This window comes from Chanodichthys erythropterus, chromosome 15 (genome assembly GCF_024489055.1).
Source record: "Chanodichthys erythropterus isolate Z2021 chromosome 15, ASM2448905v1, whole genome shotgun sequence".
NCBI lineage: Eukaryota > Metazoa > Chordata > Actinopteri > Cypriniformes > Xenocyprididae > Chanodichthys > Chanodichthys erythropterus.
The window spans coordinates 19,633,491-19,659,222 of record NC_090235.1 but is presented as its reverse complement, the minus strand read 5'-3'; the positions used below and the strand labels follow the sequence as shown (position 1 = coordinate 19,659,222).

At 35.2% G+C, this 25,732-nt stretch overlaps 2 protein-coding genes across 2 annotated transcripts; one reads left to right on the top strand and one right to left on the bottom strand.

Moving 5' to 3' along the window:
* Positions 1–2,474: 2,474 nt before the first annotated feature.
* fkbp9 (FKBP prolyl isomerase 9) lies at positions 2,475–12,459 on the bottom strand. Its single transcript, XM_067411109.1, has 10 exons — positions 12,062–12,459; positions 11,240–11,385; positions 9,025–9,214; positions 7,478–7,623; positions 7,210–7,399; positions 6,991–7,136; positions 6,065–6,251; positions 5,768–5,913; positions 3,032–3,195; positions 2,475–2,933 (listed from the first exon to the last, which is right to left on the bottom strand). The coding sequence occupies exons 1-10, from the start codon at positions 12,262–12,264 to the stop codon at positions 2,757–2,759; spliced, it is 1,695 nt and encodes a 564-aa protein (XP_067267210.1). The 5' UTR covers positions 12,265–12,459; the 3' UTR covers positions 2,475–2,756.
* Positions 10,553–19,999, top strand: crtap (cartilage associated protein). The gene is made up of 9 exons (XM_067411110.1): positions 10,553–10,599; positions 14,007–14,573; positions 15,757–15,906; positions 17,750–17,921; positions 18,017–18,145; positions 18,392–18,537; positions 18,632–18,715; positions 19,599–19,681; positions 19,956–19,999. The coding sequence occupies exons 2-8, from the start codon at positions 14,115–14,117 to the stop codon at positions 19,647–19,649; spliced, it is 1,191 nt and encodes a 396-aa protein (XP_067267211.1). The 5' UTR covers positions 10,553–10,599; positions 14,007–14,114; the 3' UTR covers positions 19,650–19,681; positions 19,956–19,999.
* The last annotated feature ends 5,733 nt before the right edge of the window (positions 20,000–25,732 follow it).

Genomic DNA, 25,732 nt, shown 5'->3' with positions numbered 1-25,732 from the left:
TTATTTTACTAATCACTTCACGTTCACACCGCGTGTTATGTACCTCTCTCTCTCTCGCTTATGTCGTCATTATTGTGCTAATAGTGAGTAAAATGATACATTGTACATTTTGCTTCTGTAAATCTGTCTAATCCCTAATATTTCCCCCCCTAGTTTATATACTTACATACATTAATAATTAATTTTGCACTACATGCTTAATACTTTTATATATTATTATTACCATTAATATTATTATTTTTTATTATTAATATTATTCTCTGTTAATACATATATGCACTATTTGTAAGCAGCCCAGCTGCAATTGCTTTGGCAATACAAATATATAGTTTTTGTCATGCCTATAAAGCACACTGGAATTGAATTGAGTAAAATGAAAAATCTGTATAAGGGTCAAAGACATTTAGATATCTGCATCAATAGAAATGTACAAAAGTGATTTTATAAACATACAAAGCACACTAAATGCAAGTAAAACATCTCCTTTTAAGGTTTCGAAAAGTTTAAAATACTTAAATAAAATAAAATGTCAAAATGTGGGTGAAATAATGTTCCATTATCATTCAGTGTAACACCATAGACTGTAAAAAAATAGTGTAACACTTATATTTATGTAAAAATTTAAACAATATATTCTGAAATGTATTAAAGAGTTAGTTCACACAAAAATGAAAATACTATCATAAATTACTCACCCTCGTGTCGTTCCACACCCGTAAGACCTTCGTTCATCTTCAGAACACAAATTAAGATATTTTTGATAAAATCCGATGGTTCAGTGAGGCCTCCATTGACAGCAAGATAATTAACACTTTCAGATGCCCAGAAAACTACTAAAGACATATTTAAAACAGTTCATGTGACTACAGTGGTTCAACCTTAATCTTATGAAGCGAGGAGAATACTTTGTGCGCCAAAAAAACAAAATAATGACTTTATTTTATTTTAAAACACTGCTTTACGAAGCTTTACGAATCTTTTGTTTCGAATCAGTGGTTCAGAGCGCGTATCAAACTGACAAAGTCACGTGATTTCGGTAAACAAGGTTTCGTTACGTCATACGTTTTCAATGGTTCACCACTGGGGGGCGTGACTTTGGCAGTTTGATTCACACTCCGAACCACTGATTCGAAACAAAAGATTCGTAAAGCTTCATGAAGCAGTGTTTTTTAATCGCCCATCAGTAGATATTGTTGAATAAAGTCATTATTTAAATTTTTTTGGCGCACAAAAAGTCTTCTCGACGCTTCATAACATTAAGGTTGAACCACTGTAGTCACATGAACTGTTTTAAATATGTCTTTAGTAGCTTTCTGGGCATTGAAAGTGTTAATTATCTTGCTGTGAATGCAGGCCTCACTGAGCCATCGGATTTTATCAAAAATACCTTAATTTGTGTTCTGAAGATGAACAAAGGTCTTACGGGTGTGGAACGACATGAGGTCGAGTAAATAATGACAGAATTTTCATTTTTGGGTGAATTAACCCTTTAAAATATATAAAATAATAAATGAGCATACTAAATTTTATTACATTTTAAATTAGTAAAAAATTCTTGCTGATAAATGGGCAAAACCTAGGATAGTGGGCAAAGTTTAAAAAATGTAAAACTACAAGTAATTAGAATTTAAAATGGCATAAATAGATTTTTGTTGTAAATATCCCTGACAAGATTGTTACACTGAATGACATTTTAGTGGGTGTCTTTTGTAATCATGGTAAAAATGTCTGATATTTAAAGCTGTATTACACTAATTGTTTTGATGCTTGAAAACCCTTTTTCGTCTTTGACCCATACGCCTAGGACTTTCTAACACATTAGTTAGCAGTCAATTAACTTTGAACTTTTTTTGAAGAAAGCTTAGCAAGAAAGGTTTTCTAAATGCATGACATGATGGTAATGACAGAATGATTGGGGAAAGCAGTTCTTTGTAATAAAAAATACATTGTATTTGTAAAAACAAAATGATTTTTTTTTAAATCCAAGTTTCTGAACAATTTACTAATGCTTTCCCCGTTTTTTTCATTCTAGGGGACAGGAAGTTTGTATATGTATCATTGTACTCAGGTCTGTTACATTCAGTTCCGGTTTGGAATCTCTAACTGCCACACCTACTAAACACACACATGACACACGTTCAGAGGATTATAAAAACAACAGACAGACACTTAGACGCTCATGAGTATACTAATTATACTTAATTGTTCACTGAGCCGTGTTATGACTGTTTTAGTGCTACTCTTATTTGCTAAGACTGAAGGAAAAAATCAGAATGGACATGATCAATAATGAAAAAAACATTCAAAGTTCAAAAGTTAGCAAATATTATTCCTTAGATTACATATTTCCATTTCAGCATATTGCATTTCAACATGTTAGTCCACAAGCTAAACCCCTAAATTATGTAACAAATGTTGCTTATCTTTTACCTAACTTCTGTTGGTGACTTATGAATACTTAATAACATTTTGGGGGTTGGAATGTGTTTATTAAAGGGATTTTTTTACAAAGTAATGTTTTGCACATTTGTATCACTCCAGACTCTTAGAAACATTTAAAAGACATGTACAAAAATCATTTATAAGCACAATTATGCACACTCATACATGCACACACCTCTCAGACAAACATCTAAAGTCATCAACATCACTGTGCGTGACATTTCACTGGGAAATCCAGTATCTTTAAACCCCTCCCACTTATTATAATATTAAACCACACAACCAATCACAACCCTCCATCCCCGAGTCCAGCCTCATAACTCATCATGAGTGGGTTCATCTGCCTTGAGTTTAAACTCATCCTCTGTGATTCGTCCGTCCTTGTTGCGGTCCTGGTTGTCGTACATGTTCTCTATGATGCGCTGCGGGTCGAAACCTGGCGCCAGGCGACCTTTGCCCTCTTCTACTTGCTGGAGGATGTAATCTGAAAACTGTATGGAAGGGACAGACAATGATGAATTGAACTTAATTAACATTTTGTTGATGAATTGGCAATGTACAGACAAACACACAGTCAAAAGCAGCATACCTCAGTGGAGTCCACTTGTGCGTCTTTGTTCTTGTCCATCTCACTGAAAAGGTCAGGAGAGACGTCGTTGTTCCATATGAACATGTAGCCGTCAGGAAGACCCTCCTCCATTTCCACCATCTCAACATCAAACACCAGCACAGCACTGCCAGGGACCTCTCCATCTGAGCAAAGAAATGGTACTTAAAGTCACTATGAAATCAAAATTGACTATTTTATATATATTCTATATTTAATATTCTGGGAAATATACAGGTTTGAACTGTGTTTATACACGTTATAATAGTTTTTTATGGAGCATCTGTGTCCTATCCCTCTCATCATTAAATAATTAAAACATTAAAATAACATTAGTTGACTCACTGAATTACAGCTGATGCTTTTTGATAAGACAAAACCAGTATATCCGCACATAAATCATTTACTTTGCTGGTGTGTGTTGGCTCCCTCTGGTGGGTCCATCACAAATTGCAATAAAAAAAAATCAGGAAGCCAGCAGCTACAGCTACATGTTTAACATTACCAAGTAACATATAATTTTTATTGGACAAAAAAAGGCTTCTGACATTTTGCTCTAAGGAATTGTTTTCCTGCACAAACACACAGCGTGAGTCGCCGCCAGTTTAGTCAGATTCTTAAAGGTAGAGCAGGCAATTTTTTTCCACTTTTTCTTACTCTGGTTGAAACCATCTTCACATCCTGATAGCAATCAATAATAGAAGTGGTCTAAATATATATATAAAAAAAAAAGTACTTATATCTTTTGTGGAAGTCTCAGGACCAAAAAATGTTCATCCAATCATTGCATTCGGTCAGAAAAACTACTATAATATTTTTTTTTTTGTTTTATGTCGAAATGGATAAACACTTGGCACGCGTTCATGTGTTTTGAAGGAGGTCGTGGCTTTGGAGACGCTCTGAAGGGATGGTGGGATCTCATGTTTTCAAAGCTAACTTGCTATTGCTAGCCTTTCTGAAATTGCCTACCCTACATTTAAAGGGTTAATTCACCCAAAAATGAAAATTCTGTCCCTCATGTCATTCCACACCCGTAAGACCTTCGTTCATCTTTGGAACACAAATTAAGATATTTTTGATAAAATCTGATGGCCGATGACAGCAAGATAATTAACACTTTCAGTGCCCAGAAAGCTACTAAAGACATATTTATTTATTTGTGAGTACAGTAGTTCAACCTTAATGTTATGAAGTGATGAGAATACTTTTTATGCGGCAAAAAAAAACAAAATAGCAACTTTATTCAACAACATCTAGTGATGGCAATTTCAAAACACTGCTTCATGAAGCTTTACGAAACATTTGTTTCGAATCAGTGGTTCAGAGCGTGTATCAAACTGCCAAAGTCACGTGATTTCAGTAAACGAGGTTTCGTTAAGACATAAGTGTTTCGAAACGTTTTGAAATTTCAATGGTTCACGTGATTTTGGCAGTTTGGTACACGCTCCGAACCACTGATTTGAAACAAAAGATTCGTAAAGCTTTGAAGCTTAATGAAGCAGTGTTTTGAAAACGCCCATCACTAGATATTGTTGAATAAGTCGTTATTTAAATTTTTTTGGCACACAAAAAGTATTAAGTTTTAAGTTAAGTTTTAAATATATCTTTAGTAGCTTTCTGGGCATCTGAGAGTGTTAATTATCTTGCTGTGAATGCAGGCCTCACTGTGCCATCAGATTTTATCAGAAATATTTTCATTTCTGTTTTGAAGATGAATGAAGGTCTTACAGGTGTGTGAGCAATTAATGACAGAATTTTCATTTTTGGGTGAACTATCCCTTTAAGTAAATGATTTTTTTGAACCGGTTCTTTTTAGTTAATCAAATACATTCAACTTAAACAGAGTAGTCCAATTCACAAAGAAATGACTCTTAATGAATTGTTAAAAAGCCTCACAAACGTACTAGTAACGGTTTGAATCAGTCGGACGAGCCTTTCACTGAATGAATTCAGAACTCAGAATGACTTTAGTGGAAATCAACATCTGACCCAATTAATAAACTGCAAATGATCACTTTTAGCAAAATCCATCTTAAAAGAAAGCAATATTAATGTATAATATTATAAAATATATATATATATATATATATATATATATATATATATATATATAATCTTAAAGGTGCTAAAGAGGATGTTTTATTTTATACATTTCTGCAATATTACTTGAAACTGTCTTTACTAACTGATAAAAGACTATTTATTAGGTGCACTGAAAGGAATAATATTAATATATATCATCTGTGCACGAGGTAGGGCCTTAAAAACATCAGCCAATCGTTTACACGATCATCTCATAATCGATTGTCCCTCTGGCTTGTCAATCACTGCCGTGACGTTCCTTGTGAGAGACGTGCACGGCTGCGCTCCAGTAACTTTCCACACTCCACAGGCGCCGCATGCAATGTTTTTGTCCGGAGACAGGAGTAACAACTGCAGATTATGAGTTACCTGCGGTGAGTCTGACATAATGAATCCACTAACACGATACAGCGAATGCCGGTGGTAAACACTCGTGATCCAATACTCGTGCACGAGTTTTGGGAGGCATTCCCTTGAAATGAGCTGTGAAGGAGGGGGGTTGTTCGTACGCATGCGCTCATTTCAAAAACTCACTATCGCTCTTTGGTTTCTCAGTCGACGAAAAGATCCTCTTTAGCACCTTTAATATATACTTATTGTAATATATAATAATAATAATATAAATGAGATTCTTACCAACTCCCCTCTCTCCATAGGCAAGGTGAGGTGGAATGACTAGCTTGCGCTTCTCTCCAACACACATTCCTATTAGCCCTTGTTCCATGCCTAAAACCACCTGTCCGGCCCCCAGAACCACATTATATGTCTTGCCATAGGTGTGCCTGCATTTACACACAAGTGGAAAACATCAGTTTCAATAAAAAAAAATTATAAAACATTCTTTTGATTCCCATTTATAAGCAATAAGATGATTAAATACTTAGTTAGACACATCAAAACAAAATGCCATGCAAATGTATAACTGCAACGCACGTGGAGCTGATGTTAGTGCCGTCCATGAGAGTGGCGTTGTAGTGGTATTTGACAAAATCACCACGTTTTGCATTGTAGGTGCAGTTCTCTGGCTTCACACTGCTGATCTCGACTTTATCAGTTGGGTTGTGGAAATCAATAATGTGGACATCAAACACCAGCACAGCTGAGCCAGGGATCGTAGTTCCTGTTTGAGGGAATAAAAGAGATTCATGCAAAGGTAAATGTTAACCTCATCTGTTCTTGATTCTGTTTTGGAGGTCTCCAACAGTATGTTTACATGCAAACAAGATCAAAAAACACTTTAATTTTCTCATAATATACATTGCAGCATCAGCTCTTTTCTCACAGTGTCTGAAGCGGTTCAGTAAAGGATTCAATCTCTCCAAACCCCGCCTTTCTGAGAGCCTACTCTGCTCTGATTGGCCCAGTATGTTGTGATTGGTGGACTGCTTACAGAGGATGTCGGAATGAAATGGCCATTACCATATGTGAATTTCAGCTCCGGATTTTCCTCAGCACTTGATCCTCCTCTTTTGGAAGTGTATCAAAGTGGATTTGTGCAGAAAACAGTGTCTTCTCGACATGTCGACAACACGAAGCAAACTCTTCCAGGCCTCAGCTACAACTACAGTGTTTGATGGCGGGGCAAAGTAGATGCTGTTTGCAGGCAGCCAATGAAGACCATAGGCTGGCATTATGCAAATCTGTTACAAACATATGTAGGTTTGTGCAGGAAGTGAATCTGGAATTACTTATGATTCATTTCAAGCAGAATGGGTTCTTTTGGGAGACTATAACTCCATTTATCGTGCGCTTTGAGCTTCAAAACTTTGCAGACCTGTTACATTCACAAACAGCTATATCACACACTAAATGAAAGGTAATTTCCGAAAAAGCATATAAAAAGGCAGATCAACACACACCTGTGCCCTCTTCTCCATATCCCAAGTGAGGTGGGATAACTATCCTCCTGCGTTCTCCGACACACACACCCAGGAGTCCTTGGTCCATTCCTGCGATCACATAGCCTTTACCGATGTAAGTGTCATACGTCCGATTCCTTGAGTAACTGAAACAAAAACACCAATGTTAGCATGTGTACACTGTATATCACTTTAAAAAACAGTTTCTAGGGTTTTTACCTGGAGTCAAAGAATGTGCCGTCCAGCAGGGATCCGTTATAATGATAACGCATGAAGTCTCCAACTTCACTCTTGCGTGGACAAGGATCTGGGAGGTTTTCCACCTGTACTGTGATTTCATCTTTGGGGTTATGAAGGTCCAGCAGGACCACATCAAACACCAGAGAGGCTTGACCGGGGATGTCACTTCCTGTAAGAGGAGATAACTTGATGCTGCAATGCTTATTTTGCATGTACAAATACTGTTAGTATATAAAATGACTCTCACCATCTCCATTCTCTCCATAGCCCAGGAAAGGTGGTATGGTGATGATGCGTTTTTCTCCCACACACATTCCCAAAAGCCCCTGGTCCATTCCGGCAATGAGCCAGCCAATCCCCACGTAAGTGTCATATGTGCGCATACGTGTGTGACTGCAAATGAAGAATCAGGAAAAAACTGACCAATCTTTTCCATAATTGATATTTATTAAATAGAATAAACAATAAATAGAAATAGAAATAGGATGAAGATGGTTTTAACCCCCATTCTAAAATTTAAAAGGCAGCTATATAGTTACATGTATAAAGACCCAATTTATACAGAAAAAAATATTATAAATATGTGAAAAATATTATTTGATAAATATTTAGTTTCTATTAACTTACATTTAATTTTTCCTGTACTGTTATATGTATTGTTTATTTATTTTAATAATAATCTAATCATTTTATTATTTATTTAATCTAATATTAATTTATTTATTCAAATAAACCCTTGTTATAGGCAGATTGTCATTAGTGATTGGGATTTTTCAGCGGCTCTTTCTGCATGTTACACGATTACACCAATAGGTGGCGACATGTGACTGTCTGTATGAGTGAGTAATTTGACTCAAAAACAACGCCAAAAACAACCACGGTGACGTAAAAGTGCATTACCAACGCCGACAGATGAAAGGATTCAATGGAATCAATTCAATGGAAAGGATTCCAGAAGAGAAGACAATGCTGAATAAAGTCGTAGTTTTTGTTATTTTTGGACCAAAATGTATTTTTGATGCTTCAACAAATTCTAACTGACCCACTGATGTCACATGGACTACTTTGATGATGTTTTTATTACCTGTCTGGACATGGACAGTCTACCGTACATACATTTTCAATGGAGGGACAGAAAGCTCTCGGACTAAATCTAAAATATCTTAAACTCTGTTTTGAAGATGAACGGAGGTCTTACGGGTTTGGAACGACATGAGGGTGAGTCATTAATGACATAATTTTCATTTTTGGGTGAACTTAGCCTTTAAATATTATTGTTCAATAAAGGATATTTTATATAAATAACATACGTTGTTTTTGGTATTGAGAGAGTCCTTTAGTGATTTCGACTTCAGTGAAAGTTACATTAATACGCCATTAGATGGCGGCAAAGATGAGCGAGTCAGTCAGTCGCAAAGACTTTTATACTGAAATGGACTGAAACAAGGAAACAAGGATGTTGTTTTTACTTTAAACAACATATTACGAGACACAACTGACAATGCGTTGACTAGCGCTGTTATGGGAATGACATAAACGTTAAAAGGACAAGGACAAATATATCGCTTTTCTCAGCGGACAATCAAACTGTAGTTCCTCACAAAAGAGGGTTTTTAAAAATAATCCATTGTTATTTCTTATTTATTCACACACTCATGCTGTCAAACTGTTGTATAAATGCAATATCACACTTGTAGCTGTGCAATATGGCTGTATCTCAGCACGGCTGTGATTACTTATGGGCTAATCGTGTGATATTGCTCATTTAACTTTTTTTTTTTCCACATGACTCACCTGGAGTCGAACAGCGTGCCATCGAGCAGAGTACCATTGTAGTGGTAACGGACATAATCAGACACTTGCACTGTGCGTTCACAGCTCTCTGGCTTGTGGTAGGTCTTTATCTGCACCTTGTCCTCTGTGTTCCAAACGTCTAACAACAACACATCAAAGTGAAGGATGGAATCTGGGGGGATGATGTCACCTGACATGGAATAACACAAAAATACTTTGAGGAATAAAATCAAACCAGCTTTGAAACCTGCCCACATTCTTTATCTGCTTAGTCTTTGTGTTAACTATAAAGACTGCATTATTAGTTGTCTTTTGCAAGGGGAAGTGTTCCACCCTGCGTATTGTGTATGTTTCACGGGAGCTTTTGTGAAACATGAGATTTCTAAAGGATCATGTGACAGTGAATGAGTGCTGAAAATTCAGCTTTGTTAAATTATATTTTGAAATACAATAGGGGCCAAAAGTGATATCAGGGGGGATATTTGTTTTTAATTACCCTACAAGTTCAATTAAATCATCAAAATATGAGGAAAATATTTTATATTTTTTAAATATTTTAAATATGAGGGAAAAACAAAACACTAAACTTTGTTAAAGGATTAGTTCACTTTCAAATTAAAATTTCATGATAATTTACTCACCCCCATGTCATCCAGGATGTTCATGTATTTCTTTCTTCAGTTGAAAATAAATTAAAGTTTTTGATGAAAACATTCCAGGATTTTTCCATATAGTGGACTTCAATGGAGCCCAAATGGTTGAAGGTCAAAATTACAGTTTCATTGCAGCTTCAAAGCGTTCTACACAATCCTAGGCGAGAAATAAGGTCTTATCTAGAGAAACCATTGCTCATTTTCTTAAAAAAAAAAAATAAATAAATATATATATATATATATATATATATATATATATATATATATATATATATATATATATATATATATATATATATATATATATATATATATATATATATATATATATATATATATATATATATATATATATATATATATATATATATATATATATATATATATATATATATATATATATATATATATATGTATATATAGTTTTAACAATAAATGCTCATCTTGAACTAGCTATCTTCTTCTCTATTTGAATTCCAGCAGTGTAACACTGCTAAGTGTATTACTGCCCTCCACAGGTCAAAGTTTGAACTAATTGTTATATACTTGCATGACAATTTAGTTCTAACTTTGACGTGTAGAGGGCACTAATACACTTAGCAGTGTCTACACTGCTGGAATTCAAATAGAGAAGAAGAAGAAGAAGAAGAAGAGAGCTAGTTAAACATTTATGGTTAAAACGTCTAAAATTTTAAAATTTCTTTTAGAAAATGAGTGATTGTTTCTCAAGATAAGACCCTTATTCCTTGTCTGGAATCATGTAGAAAGCTTTGAAGCTGCACTGAAACTGTAATTTTGACCAACTGTTTGGGCTCCATTAAAGTAAACTATATGGAGAATAATCCAGGAATGTTTTCATCAAAAACCTTAATTTCTTTTCAACTGAAGAAAGAAAGACATGAACATCTTTGATGACATGGAGGTGAGTAAATTATCAGGAAATTTTAATTTGAAAATGAACTAATCCTTTAAGGATTTTATTGGACTAAATTATTTAGGAAAAAAGGCTACGGGTTTTATTTTACTATGCAAAAAAAAAAAAAGCATAAAAACGCATGAAAAAGCATACATTGACTATAACATTATTAGCTATTAATAATTTGTCGGTTCTCTCTTTTATATGCATGTGTTCATAATTTCTTTGTATGAGAGCCAGGGAAAAAATTAAGCATCAAAAATTGTGTTATCACAAAAAAAAGAAAAAGAAAAAGATGCAGCTGAATTGTCCAGACACACACCATCTCCACAACTAGTTCTGACAAGCACACATGGCTCAACATTCTTCTTCGGATCACTCCCCTGGGAATTCACACCCCCATCCGTTCAACTTCCCCCCTTTCTCTCTCTCTCCACCTCGAGAGCTCATGCTCCTGTGACTCAGCAGGAGTGCAAGAGAATCATGGGTATTGTAGGCCTCAGTAAGTCTCACATATTCCCTAGTGGTCTGTGCCTATTCACATGTAAATGTGCTGATGGCATCTACACGGACTGGTAAATAGCTGCATTCATGCATGAAGCGGTAAACAAACAGAGAGCTGTGTTTTTTAAAAAAGTGTGTTTACCATAACCGTCCTTTCCGTAGGCGAGCTGTGGAGGGATCTTGATCATCCATCGTTCATTTACACACATGCCCACTAAAGCTTTGTCCATCCCAGCGATCAGCTTCTTCTGGCCAACAAACACATTATAGGTGGTGCCACGATCATAACTGCAAAAATGCACACATAAACACATTAACAAACAAATAATGTTCTTAGTAATCATTTTAGTGTTCTTTTTCAGTAAAAACATACTTTTATGACTTTTATAAAATTTTAAAACTTGTTTTTAGGGAGTTTATATATCTTAAAAAACTGGCAAATTGTATTTCTTTGCATTAAACATGTATCTAACAAAATCTACTGAGGTTTATGCTTAAAAAACAGTATATTTAATTTAACTATGTGTGCTAAAAATCAACTTACTAAAGATATATTCTCTAAAACGTTTTATCTCACAGCACAATTTTTCATGTAAATGCATCATAATATATATATATATATATATATATATATATATATATATATATATATATATATATATATTCACCCGTGCTTCGTTCATTTATTCATTCATTCATTCATTCATTCACTTACTCATTCATGTATTCATTCACTCACTCTTGCATTCATTCTATAGCTATTGCAATTGCAAATGTAAACTTGTTTTAAATCAATTGTAAATGTACAGAAAGTGCTTTGCAGAAGTAAATGTTTACTGTAGTAAAAGAGCAAGATCTGTCTGCGTGGCTGAATCTCAACAGACTGTAAACCTTACAAACGCAAATGGCTTCAGGCCAGGTGAGAAGATGAACAATGGAGGACAAACACGCATTTCTCACTAACCTAGAGTCAAACTTCTTTCCATCAGGGAACATGCCGATGTAATGATAGCGAACAAAGTCTCCCGACTTGACCATCCGATCGCAGCGCTCCGGAGTGAACGTCTTCTCTATGACGATGTCATCTAACGGTACCGGCGGCGCGTTGCACGCCACGAATGTCACCAGGAAAGCCAGGAGAATCATTTGCACCGTTAATCGTATCATCTTCCGAATGTGTTTCGCGAAAGGCTGGTCGTTTGCTGCTTTCGTGCGCTGCAGCAGAGTTTGCTCGATCCCTCTCGCGCACTGGAGATGAAACGGGGAGTGTGTAGACGTGGTGGCCGCGCTGGACGGATCCTCAAACTCCCTCTAACTTCTTCTTCCTTTGCCTCCGGTGTCACTTTACATGGAGAACGCGCAGGAAAGGGCTCTTTGCTGGGGAAAAGCGGAAACGCAGGCCTAGAGGGTGGAATGTTTTCTACGTGGCACAGAGATGGGCGGCTCGCGCTTTATGTGATGGGGGTTTATGAGGGTGTAATTATAGAGGGATCACAATGCAGTGCAACAGGCGTTTTAGATCAGATTCTTGTATTTAAGTCGTTTTTATAAATGCATATGTTATAAAATACCAGATACAACGCATCTATTCCCTTCATTTTAAGGGGGGTTCACTTGTTTAACCCATTTTAATCCAAATTTTCTCTCCCCAAAACTAAGTAGGCTCATCATTTGTACAGAACAATGAAACAAACTGCATTACTTTTTCCAAGTATTGCAAAAGTTATGTTCTATATCTGCTGGGAATCCAAATATTGCCTAAAGTTGCTCAATAAGACCAACAGAAGTTGCAAACAATAATGTGTGTATGGTCCTGGTATTTCCTACTTAATGGGGACCAAATGTCCCCACAAGGATAGTAATACCAGTAAAATTATTTTTGACCTTATGGGGGATGGTTTTTTTGGTCCCCCATGAGGAAAACAGCTTATAATATAAATCATACTAAATGAAGTGTTTTGAAAATGTAAAAATGCATAAAGTTTTCTGTGATTAGGGTAGGTTTAGTGTAAGGGGATAGATTATACAGTATAAAAACCATTACGTCTATGGAATGTCCCTATTTAGATAAGTAAACGTGTGTGTGTGTTTGTTTGTGTGTGTGTGTGTGTGTGTGTGGTCCTTGGCATTTCCTACTTAATGGGGACCAAATGTCCCCACAAGGATCGTAATACCAATAAAATAAATTTTGACCTTATGGAGGATGTTTTTTGGTCCTCCATGAGGAAAACGCAGTATAATATAAATCATACCAAATGAAGTGTTTTGAAAATGTAAAAATGCTGAAAGTTTTCTGTGATTTGGGAAGGTTCAGTGTAGGGGGATAGATTATGTCCCCATAAAACATGGAAACCAGTGTGTGTGTGTGTGATCCTGGTTTTCCATAAGTTATGGGGACCTAATGTCCCCACAAGGACAGTAATACCAGTAAATTTTGACCTTATGGGGACTTTTTCTTGGTCCCCATGAGGAAAACAGCTTATAAATTATACTAAATTAAGTGTTTTGAAAATGTAAAACTGCATAAAGTTTTCTGTGATGTGTAGGTTTAGGGGTAGAGTCAATGTAAGGGGAAAGAATATACAGTTTGTACAGTATAAAACCATTAACTCTATGGAAAGTCCCCAGAAAACATGGAAACCTGTGTATGAGTGATATATATACACAAGATATTTTTGCATCTATATTATGATATATTATGCATGCTTCTTGGCCAAAGACATCTTTCAGAAGGAAAACTGGAGTTATGTAACTATTTACAACAGCCATGTAAAAATGTTCACACGAAATCAAGACGTACACAACTATTTTAAATCCTTCAAACTTAAAAGTAAATGTTAGCCACAGATGTTACCGAAGGGTTTTGATGAAGAAATATGTGTTAGTAAATCACTGTAATGTTTTTTTAGCTGCATGGGGGAAGGGAGCGAGCTGACTGACTTTGGGGACGTGGAGAGGCTGCGGGCGGATCTTGTTCTCTCCGACTCCTGCGTAATTTGGGATTCCTGTACGGGACCATGGCTTCCTCATCGCACTGTCTGAGGCTCGCATTTCTTTTATTCGGTTTTTCTTTTTGCGTTCTTGCGCAGTATGAGAAATACAACTTTCGCAGTTTCCCACGGCACGAGCTCATGCCCCTGGACTCGGCGTACCGACACGCTTTAGACCAGTACAGTGAGGAAAAGTGGCCCGAGAGCGTGGAGTTTCTGGAGGTGAGTCTCCGGCTGTACCGGCTGCTCAGGGACAGCGAGGCCTTCTGCAACCTCAACTGCAGCACGGTGCGCCTCGACGACGAGACGCGCTTTAGCGACTTCCCCGAGCTGCACGCATTCGGTAACGTGATGAAGCGAGCTCAGTGTCTGAAGCGATGCAAACAGGGTTTACCTGCCTTCAGGCAGACGCTCCCCAGCCGTGAAACCATCGAGGAGTTTGAGAAACGGGAACCCTACAAGTACCTGCAGTTTGCTTACTTCAAAGTAAGTCATTAACTTTCACTCAATGCATCTGTATTCATTAATAATGCGAGTATGAGGCTAAAAGTGGGTGTTTTGTAATACTGTACAATGATATTATTCAAAAGAAGGCCACCATGGTTTTACCATGGCATTTTTGTAATTCTTTGTTGTGTAGGTAATATCAGATGGTAATACTGAATCATGTGCCAAAGAATATATAATCAAAGTACTTCAAAGAATACTATGGTACATGAGCAAACATCCATTACCAAGTGCAAAAACATGGTATTACCATTGAATCTATAATGCTTTTTTTGTAGTGTAGATGGTATAATATAGTAATACCATGGTACTTAAAGGAGTAGTTGCCTTTCAAATTAAAATCCATATATTTTCTCCATATAGTGGACTTCAATGGACTCCAAACGGTTGAAGGTCAAAATTACAGTTTCAGTGCAGCTTCAAAGCGTTCTACACGATCCCAGACGAGAAATAAGAGTCTTATCTAGAGAAACCATCACTCATTTTCTAAAAAAAAATAAAAATTATATGTGTTTTAACCATAAATGCTCATCTTGAACTAGCTCTTTTCTTCTTCTCTATTAGAATTCTGGCAGTGTAGACACTGCTAAGTGTATTACTGCCCTCTACAGGTTAAAGTTTGAACTAATTGTTATATACTTGCACTAGCATATTGAATATGACAATTGACCTGTGGAGGGCAGTAATAAACTTAGCAGCATCTACATTGTTGGATTTCAAATAGAGAAGAGAGCTAGTTCAAGATGAGCATTTATGGTTAAAACGTATAAAATTTAAATTTTTTTTAGAAAATGAGCGATGGTTTTCTCTAGATAAGACCCTTATTTCTCGTCTGGGATCGTGTAGAAACGCTTTGAAGCTGCAGTGAAACTGTAATTTTTACCTTCAACCGTTTGGAGTCCATTGAAGTCCACTATAAGGAGAAAAATCCTGGAATGTTTTCATCAAAAACCTTAATTTCTTTTTGACTGAAGAAAGAAAGACATTAACATCTTGGATGACATGGGGGTGAGTAAATTATCAGGAAATTTTAATTTGAAAGTGAACTAATCCTTTAATGTTTACCTTATGTACCATGGTATGTCCAAAACACACAAAGGAATAGTAGGCCTATACTACTATGAATATTCTGTCTGACAAAATTTATTATGAATTATTCCAGAGTGATAATTTGGCCAAAGCTGTATCTGCAGCGCACACATTCCTGCTGAAGCATCCTGACGATGAGATGATGCAGAGGAACATGAACTATTACAAGAGCTTACCTGGAGCCGAGGAACATATGAAAGACCTGGAGACCAAATCATATGAGGTGAGGCCTACACAGATCAAGTCCTCATATTAAAGTCGGCATGAAACGGAAGTTGCGATAGACCTTTCTTTTCTATGGTGATGTATATTCGAGTGAAATTGCTTGTCAAACAAGAACAAATGTAATGCCGGGCTTGATTTTGTCCATGGGGAACTGATTCAAGTACAGGTCTCTGCAGGACTGAGATGTTGCTGCAAGTGGGAAGTTATTTTGATTAACGATTACGAGGAACATGCATAAAAAAAAAGATGTGCACAGATAAATCATTTATAATAAATACTGCAACATTCCAAAAAATAAAAAGAATTGTTTGTTTTGATTTCATGGTGACGTTAATCCACTTCGTAATGCAATTTAAGAGCTGATTCCATTAAAGCAAAAGGGTGTTAAACCAAATACTAAGAAATACTAAAAATCATATTCATTTTCAAATTCAACTTTTCATTCAAATATGCTGATAATATTATTCATAATGGAAAAAAATGCATTAACTTAAAAATATGCAAAACCGAAGAACACTTCCGTTGAAAGGTTTAGGGTCAGTAAGATTAATTAATACTGTTACTCAAAGCATGCATTAAATGTATCAAAACTGACAATAAAGACACAATGTTACAAGTCAAGTCACCTTTATTTATATAGCGCTTTTTACAATGCAGATTGTATCAAAGCAGCTTTACAGCGTTACAAAAGTTTTTTGTTTTAAAAAAATTTAAACCTTATCTTCATCAAAGAATCCTAGAAAAAAAGTATCAGGTTTCCACAAAAATATTGATTATCAAAATTGGTAATAATCAGAAATGTTTCTGGAGCAGCAAATCAGCATATTAGTATGATTTCTGAAGGATCATGTGACACTGAAGACTGGAGTAATGATGCTGAAAATTCAGCTTTGCAACAGTAATAAATGTTATTTCTACAGAAGAGGATTAGGGCTAAGCAATAATAAAAAATAATCTTGAGATTAAAGTTGTTAGATTTCGAGAAAAAACTCGTTAAATTTCAAGAAAAAATAAGCTCGTTAAATTACGAGAAAAAACTCGTTAAATTTCGAGAAAAAAGTCTAAATAAAATTTTGAGAATAAACTCATTAAATTACGAGAAAAAACTTGTTATATGTCAAGAAAAAATAAACTCGTTAAATTTCGAGAAAAAAGTCTAAATAAAATGTTGAGAATAAACTCATTAAATTACGAGAAAAAACTTGTTAAATTTCAAGAAAAAATAAACTCGTTAAATTACGAGAAAAAAATCGTTAAATTTAGAGAAAAAAGTCTAAATAAAATTTTGAGAATAAACTCATTAAATTACGATAAAAAACTCGTTAAATTACGAGAAAAAACTCATTAAATTTCGAGAGAAAAGTCTAAATAAAATTTTGAGAATAAACTCATTAAATTACGAGAAAAAAATCGTTAAATTTCAAGAAAAAATAAACTCGTTAAATTACGAGAAAAAACTTTAAATTTCGAGAGAAAGTTCTTTTTTCTCATTTTTTTCTCGAAATTTAACAACTTTAATCTCGAGATGGTTTTATGTTTTTATTATTGCTTGTCCCTAATCCTCTTCCGTATATTTCACAATATTTTTTAAAATTGTAATAATATATCACAGTATTACTTTTTTTACTGTAGTTTTATTAGATAAATGCAGCCTTTGTGAGCATAAGAGACTTTCAAAAACATTAAAAAATCTCACCAACCCCATACTTTTAAACAGTAGCATATATATTATGCATATCTATAATAATATATGTCTACATACATATATGTGCAATCCATTGTGATACATGCAGTAAGTGTTGCAGTTGCACTCATGGTTCACGGTGGTTCTTCTCATCCAGTCGCTGTTCATCAGGGCCGTGCGGGCGTATAATGGAGATAACTTCAGAACATCGGTGTCAGATATGGAGCTGGCAATGAGAGACTTCTTCAAGATGTATGACGAGTGCATCGCAGCATCAGAGGGATCCAGACAGATCAGAGACTTCAAAGACTTCTACCCGTCCATCGCAGGTCAGCGTTAACCTGTTGCTCTTGTCATGTCTGCCCTTGCAATCCTTTGCAACTTTAGTTGAAACGTATTAAAATGCCTGTTTCTCTTTCTTTAGATCATTACACTGAGGTTCTGGAGAGGAAGGTTCGCTGTGAGAGCGAGCTCACGCCGGTTGTAGGTGGATTTGTTGTTGAGAAATTTGTGGCGACCATGTACCACTATCTGCAGTTTGCTTATTATAAATGTAAGTCTGAAAATCCTCTATTTAAGCTACATATGTGTGGTGTCTGTCAGGAGTCAGTAAGCAGCAATAAAGCAAAGTTTTGTAACATTATAAATGCATTATAAATGTCTTTACTGTCATTTATGGTCACTTGAATTGCTGAATAAAGGGATTAGATTCTTTTAATAAAACCTTACTGAGCACAAAGTTTTGAACAGTATATACATATATATAAAACCTGCGTTTTTCTCCTTAATTCTCATTCAGTGAACGATCTGAAGAACGCTGTGCCGTGTGTGGCCAGCTATATGCTCTTTGATCCCAGTGATGAGGTGATGAGGAATAATGTGGATTATTATCGTTACCACAGAGAAAAATTTGGCCTCACTGATGAGGACTTCTTGCCTAGAGCGGTAGGTGTCTCACATCATGATAATTCATGAATAAACACATGTATTTACCGTATATTGTTTGAAGTTGTATTCATAATGCACACTTACATGACAGGAAGCAGTACGGTACCACAATCAGACGACGCTACAGCTGCAGATGCTGGAATTTGCCAAACAGAAGTTCTTGCCGGATGATGAGGTGAGAGCTGAGAGTGATATTTGATTGGCTTGTTGGATATTCACATGCATAAATAGCTGTTTTACAAATATTCATAGTTGTGCTGATTGCATGTAGTGCTAGTTTTGGCCACTTGGGTGCGCACTATGCCTACTGATTCACCCTGAGCAGTGACACTCCGCCCTCTAGTGGCCGATCACTGGAAGTGTTTAAATTGGAGTGCAGTGTTATTTTAGTATGAGATACTGTTTTTTTTGTTTGTTTGTTTGTTTTCCGTTTTCATTTAAATTTCAGTTAAAGTTTTAGGATTTTTGTTGTATATTTTTATAATTTTTATTAGTTACTTTTTAATATGTTTTTATTCATTTTTATTTACATTTTAGACTTAGCTATTTTAGTACATCAAGCTAAATTACATTTATTAGCAACAAGCTAAAAAAATTGGTAACACTTTACTTAAAGCTTATTTATATAATGCATTATAAAATTATTTTTAATGCATTAATTATGCCTTGTAATTCACCTTATAATGCATTGTATGGTGTCATGAATAATTGTAACCACAGTTATAATACATTATAATACTTATCTATTTATTGTTACACCTTTAGGAAGTATAATTCATTAAAACACATGGCAAACAACTAATTTGCAAATATTATAATGCATTTTAACTTTGGTTACAATTATTTATGAAAATATATAATGCATTATAACGTACATTATGAATATCTTTATAATGCATTATAAATAAAGGCTTTATGTAAACTGTTAGCAGAAGTAAGTATTTATGGCTTTAATAACTAATGCATTGATTGCCGAATAAGAAGCAGATTCAATTTTAACTTTAGATATTAACACCATTCTCTCTCTAACTCTTCCTCCAACCATTTTTCTCTTTCAGGGTGAAGTCTTAGAGTTTCTTGATGAATATCTTGATGCTGAGAATGAATAAAAGATTGTAATTGCACTGAATAGGCCATAAAGGTATTCTCCATCCTGTACCATTTTGATTCTTGTATTTATTTAGGGGTTGGTGATTGGAAGTGTTGATTTTTTTTTTTTACTGTACTTTATACTAAAATATGTACTTATATATAACATGTAAGTACAGATTTTACACATGCACCACAAGCCAAAAGAGAATAAATCTGAATCTCAGTCCCTGTCAACTTACTGTATCTCAGAGAAAGCAATGTTGTGTTTTATTTTGTTGGTTGGATTGTTTTAATAAAGATTGTTTTATGTTGATCTGATCCAGTTGGAATACCATGTCATTTGAAGACATCCAGGCAGACTTGAGCCACAAGAACCAGTTAAACACTGAAAATGTTGTATTTTTTGGCTGATTATTACAGATGCAGATGTTATCGTAATAAATAATGTAGAAGAAAATGCACTCAATTTTTTGGAATGCCTTGCAATAATGGTTAATTTATCAATCATTTTCTATATCTATATTCTCTAGCATTTTGTGTGCATAAAAAAATGCACAAACCGTGCATTTTGCGGAAGGAACTTGTTTTGGTTGTGCTTCGGTGACTGCGGATGAATATGGTTATTCTACTGCTTTTATAACATTCACTACTAGGCTTAAAGAGCTATAACCAGTTTAGATGAAAAGGATCTCAAGCTGACTAGCTGAAGACATTACTGTATCTTTATCCATTAATAAACAACGATACTTATAAATTCCAGCACAGCGCTACAACGTCTTATAATGAAATGACCCTTCACAAATCACATTAATGCTTTACAATGAACTCTGTTAGAGAGATACATAAGGCAATTTATTTGTTCAACAATATACCTTACCTGTTAAGTAAAAACATATCTGCGTCACTTTTACAGCATTTGAAACCCCTTAGTTTTCGCCAGCTCCGAAAAGCCAAGACAATGTTGATTCTGTTTTTTTGGCGCATTGTCTTTTTGCCAGCAGACTCTTGTTTCTGCGTTTGTTTAAAATGAGAGAATCCCTGGAGTTTCGAGATTTAGCTGCTCCATGTCAACCTTTCAAGCTTGTTTTGACAACAAATCTATGCCGCTCCCACACCATACACGCATCATAGCAACTGTTCTCTATTTACGGATATGAGGAGGCACGCATGAGGCTTCTAATGAGCATAAAAACAAACATTAACATTAGACATTAAAGGTGCTTAAGAGGATGTTTTGTTTTATACATTTTTGCAATATTACTTGAAACTGTCTTTACTAACTAATAAAAGACTATTTATTAGGTGCACTGAAAGGAATAATATTAATATACATCATCTGTGCACGAGGTAGGGCCTTAAAAACATCAGCCAATCGACGAAAAGATCCTCTGTAGCACCTTTAAAGGTGCCCTAGAATCAAAAATTTAATTTATCTTGGCATAGTTGAATAACAAGAGTTCAGTACATGGAAATGACATACAGTGACTCTCAAACTCCATTGTTTCCTCCTCCTTATATAAATCTCATTTGTTTATAAGACTTCCGGAAAACAGGCGAATCTCAACATAACACAGACTGTTACGTAACAGTCGGGATCATTAATATGTACACCCCAATATTTGCATATGCCAGCTCATGTTCAAGGCATTACACAAGGGCAGCCAGTATTAACGTCTGGATCTGTGCACAGCTGAATCATCAGACTAGGTAAGCAAGCAAGAACAACAGCGAAAAATGGCAGATGGAGCAATAATAACTGACATGATCCATGATATCATGATATTTTTACTGATATTTGTAAATTGTCTTTCTAAATGTTTCATTAGCATGTTGCTAATGTACTGTTAAATGTGGTTAAAGTTACCATCGTTTATTACTGTATTCACGGAGACAAGAGCCGTCGCTATTTTCATTTTTAAACACTTGCAGTCTGTATAATTCATAAACACAACTTCATTCTTTATAAATCTCTCCAACAGTGTAGCATTAGCCGTTAGCCACGGATCACAGCCTCAACTCATACAGAATCAAACGTAAACATAAAAATAAATACTTTACTCACATAATTCGAAGCATGCATGACGAACATCTTGTAAAGATCCATTTGAGGGTTATATTAGCTGTGTGAACTTTGTAAATGCACTGTATTATAGTCGAGAGCTTGTGTGGCAGGGAGCATGCGATTTAAAGGGGCGGCGCACTGCCAAACTCAGCGTATAGTTACAGTTTTTCTCAGTCGCTTTGGTACATTTCTCAGATCAGAATTGAAATTCTCAAAACTACCTGTTCAATTCTCACATCATTGTTTCACTTGTGCACATCAAAAAAGCAGTTTCTCATTTCTTTGAACAAGTTGTAAATGCTTTGGTGCATCCATGCAAATGATTATGTACAATTCTCTGTTGTTTCCTACATTATCAGTTGCTTACGTCATGTTGATCAAAATGTATTATATTGGGTCTCTGTTGAATAGTCTCACCCCCCACAACATTTAGGCACAAGCTCATAGCATAAGTCTTTACATGCAAAATGGTTGAACAAGTTGTAATAATATGTCAAGCATATTTCTATACTTTCTATATTTCCATTAGACTTTTTTCTAAATCTGTCCTGAATTGGTAAATTGGTGAATCTTGACGACATGACATGACTCAATAAGGACATGACTCAATGACTCAATGACATATTCTGTCAATAAAATACAGTACAAACAGTAAGAGAGTAAATTTGAATCTTTTCCATTCTCTTGCAATTACACTCACACATACACTAAGATGTAACTTATAATTGACAATAATTGTCATCAAAACTTTAGCCATAGTTTCCATCAGAACGTCCCTCCAGAGTAAACGTTATTTTGAGAACATGACTAAACAATTTGACTGTCTTATCCGTACACAATGACACAAGGACTTGTCATTCTGATGGCACTGACATGTTCATTGACACAGATATTTACTTTTGAGAGATGAACTAAGGATTTTGAGTAAGAGAGTGGCTTTTGCAGGTTATCCATGGGGTTTTGCTATTTGTACAAATTGTTTTGAGAAATGCACTTACTGTTTTGCAAATTGTGAGTTTGATTCGAGAAATGTACCAAAGCGACTGAGAAAAACTGTAATGATGCCCCAAAATAGGCAGTTAAAAAATTAATTAAAAAAAAATCTATTGGGTATTTTGAGCTGAAACTTCACAGACACATTCAGGAGACAGACTTATATTGCATCTTGTGAAAAAGCATTCTTGGGCACCTTTAAGTTTATGTAACGATATCTTCGTTTTTGCCTTTTATCAGCTGTTTTCAAAGCGATTCTGTTATTTTTATTCCGTTTTTGCAATAATTGACCCAAAAACATGATATGCTCGCCTTGTGTCATCGTGGCGTGGTTGACTGAAACACACTGACATCTGAAGTGGGATATTAATTTGGGATATTCCCATGTACAACCTCGTCTGGAACGCATAATAGGCTTAATCAGGGTGAGACAAAAACACGTTTCGGCAGAAGGATTGGTGATGTATTGACTCCTTATTTAAATGTTAATTTTGAACAAAAAAGTTGAGTACCTCAGGTGTTAGGCTACACTATTTTAATGCAGTTCTTATCCTTTGTTTTCGCTTTTTCGGAAGAACTGACTTTAAGATCTTGATCTTAGCAATTTTTTGGTTATGCCAAGCCTCACACAATCTGTACCAAATGTTAACACTAATAGTTGATATCTTCACAAATGTTCACTTGGCTATTTTTCAAAATATGTGTAAAATGGTGTTGTGAAGAAATCAAACAAAACTTGTCTGTTTTTAAAGGCTGAACCAGTAATGCCTGCCCTCAAGTGTTGTAAACATTCAGACTAAATTTAATAGCAAAAGACTAAACACTGGGCCTTAAGCAAAACACTATTTTAATAGTGCATTTTTTAAATCCAACCTCGCTCCACATCTCTCGTTCCTCATCCCCCACCCCTTCTTTCCTTTTCTCTGTGGGTTTTTCCTACTATGGTGTGATAAACTGCACAGATACTCCATGTTCAAACACATTTAAACAAGTCTCTGTTCTCCCGCTGTGTAAGTGTTTGTATGCAGGAGTGCTTCGTGGTCTAAAAACAACAGAAAAGACAGAGAAAACGTCACTCTTTTGTGATATCAGATTTAGCCCTGCTGCTCTTACACACATACAGAGACACCTGGCAACACTATGCAAATGTTTGCAGTCTTATTTTAGGAAGTAAATGTCTTTTAAGCTCCCACAGCAATGTTGACACCAAGGAACACTAAAGCGGACATTTCCCCCCAAAGTAATTTATTGGTTAATGTTCAGTTAGTTTTCCACAGCTATGTTTAGTCAGATACCTTCATGTCACATCTATTTGTTGCAGAGTAATGTTGATATTACCAAGCCGTTTTAAGCTTCAAATGGAATTGAAATGATCACAGAGTAACAGAACAAAGATTATGAAATCTCACGGCTCCATATATCACAATAAAAACACTTTACAGTTCAGAAAAACAACATCCGAGCAAATAAAATAGTTCCAGTGGCCATATTTGCCCTTCAAATTTGATAAGCAGTTCATGTTTTTTCCCACTGTATAGATTTAAATATATCTGGGTTCAACTAAAAGTAAAAACCAGCACAGTAAGCCAATTGCAGCTGATTTTCTTGGTCTAAAACTGATCTGTTTTTACATTCTTTGCATCAAGACTGGAAAAGGGATGAGAAGGGAATCACCATTATGCAAGTGTTTTTGGCTCCTGAATAAGAAACTACTGTGATTTTCATCATTTAAAAGTATCTTTGGATAAAAGCATCCGCTAAATGACTGCAAAGACTACTAGATTCTTTACTGAACATAGATGAAAGGGTATATTCTACAATAAAAGCTAACGTTAGCTGAAAGAAAATTTTAAAAAAAAGTAACAATCAACATTCAAAAATACCAGTTAGATAATGTTAATTTTGACAGCCGATCATTAACAGAAACTTGCAAATGACCCTGCAAAGTTCAAATAAAGATTTAAGGCCCATTCACATCAAGAACGATAACTATAATAAACATAACAATAAAGATATAGTTCTAAAAATCATTTTAAATATAAAAGGATAGCACTGTCCACACCACAGCTATCGTCACAGCCAATCAGAATCCATTCTAATTTAAGCGCTTGCGCATTTAAAATGGCGGACGACATCGCGGAGAAGTTAATCGCCGAGCTCTAGAAAAAGCCACCACTGTTTGACAAGTCAAACCCCCTTTTCAGGATACTGAAAGTGGATATATGGAAAACAATTGGTCATACCCTTGGAATAAATGGTGAGAAGTATTATTAACTATACAGGCTAGCAAACAGTGTAACATAAAATTACATCAGGTATCCAGCGCTAGTTTCAACAACACTGTCTTACTTCCTTTGAAGTTGCAGAGAAAAAGACTAGGGGTTGTTATCGTTCTTGGTGTGAACGGGCCTTTACTCCACTTTTCTTCATTTATAATCAAATCAATGTAAAAACAAACAAACAAACAAAAAATGTTACTCTTGCTCTAACAACACCTAGGAATAAATGGTTTTGCTACACTTTATTAACTATTATTATTATCTAAAAGTGAACTGGCAAAATAAAAAAAATAGCATACAGCATATATGTTTGACTTAAGACAACTGAAAAAAAAAAAGTTAATGTATATGTAACTGATTTGTGATTGTTGTTTTAATTAACTAGTTCTAAAATAAAGTTTTTACATTTATAATACAGGTGATATAAATATGCCTAAACGTAGCTGGAGATGATAAATGACTTAAGAAAAAAAAAGAAAAGAAAAAAACGAGGCCAAAAAGGTTTGCACTGAACATCAATGAGACATTTAGGAAATTGTACATTCTGTTGAAAGTCTGTTGAATTATAGTCTGCCGTAATTCAACTTTAATAGCACTACATAACTGAAAGAAACTAAAACTCGGCAAGCCATAAATGTGTTGAAAGCCAATCAGAATCCGCCATCGCAGAATGTCTCACCTGTCTGTGAGTGTGAATCTTTCTGAGTCCTGAGCTCAACCCCAAGAAACTCGCCTATTTAAAGGAAAAAGGCCTAAAACGAACAAA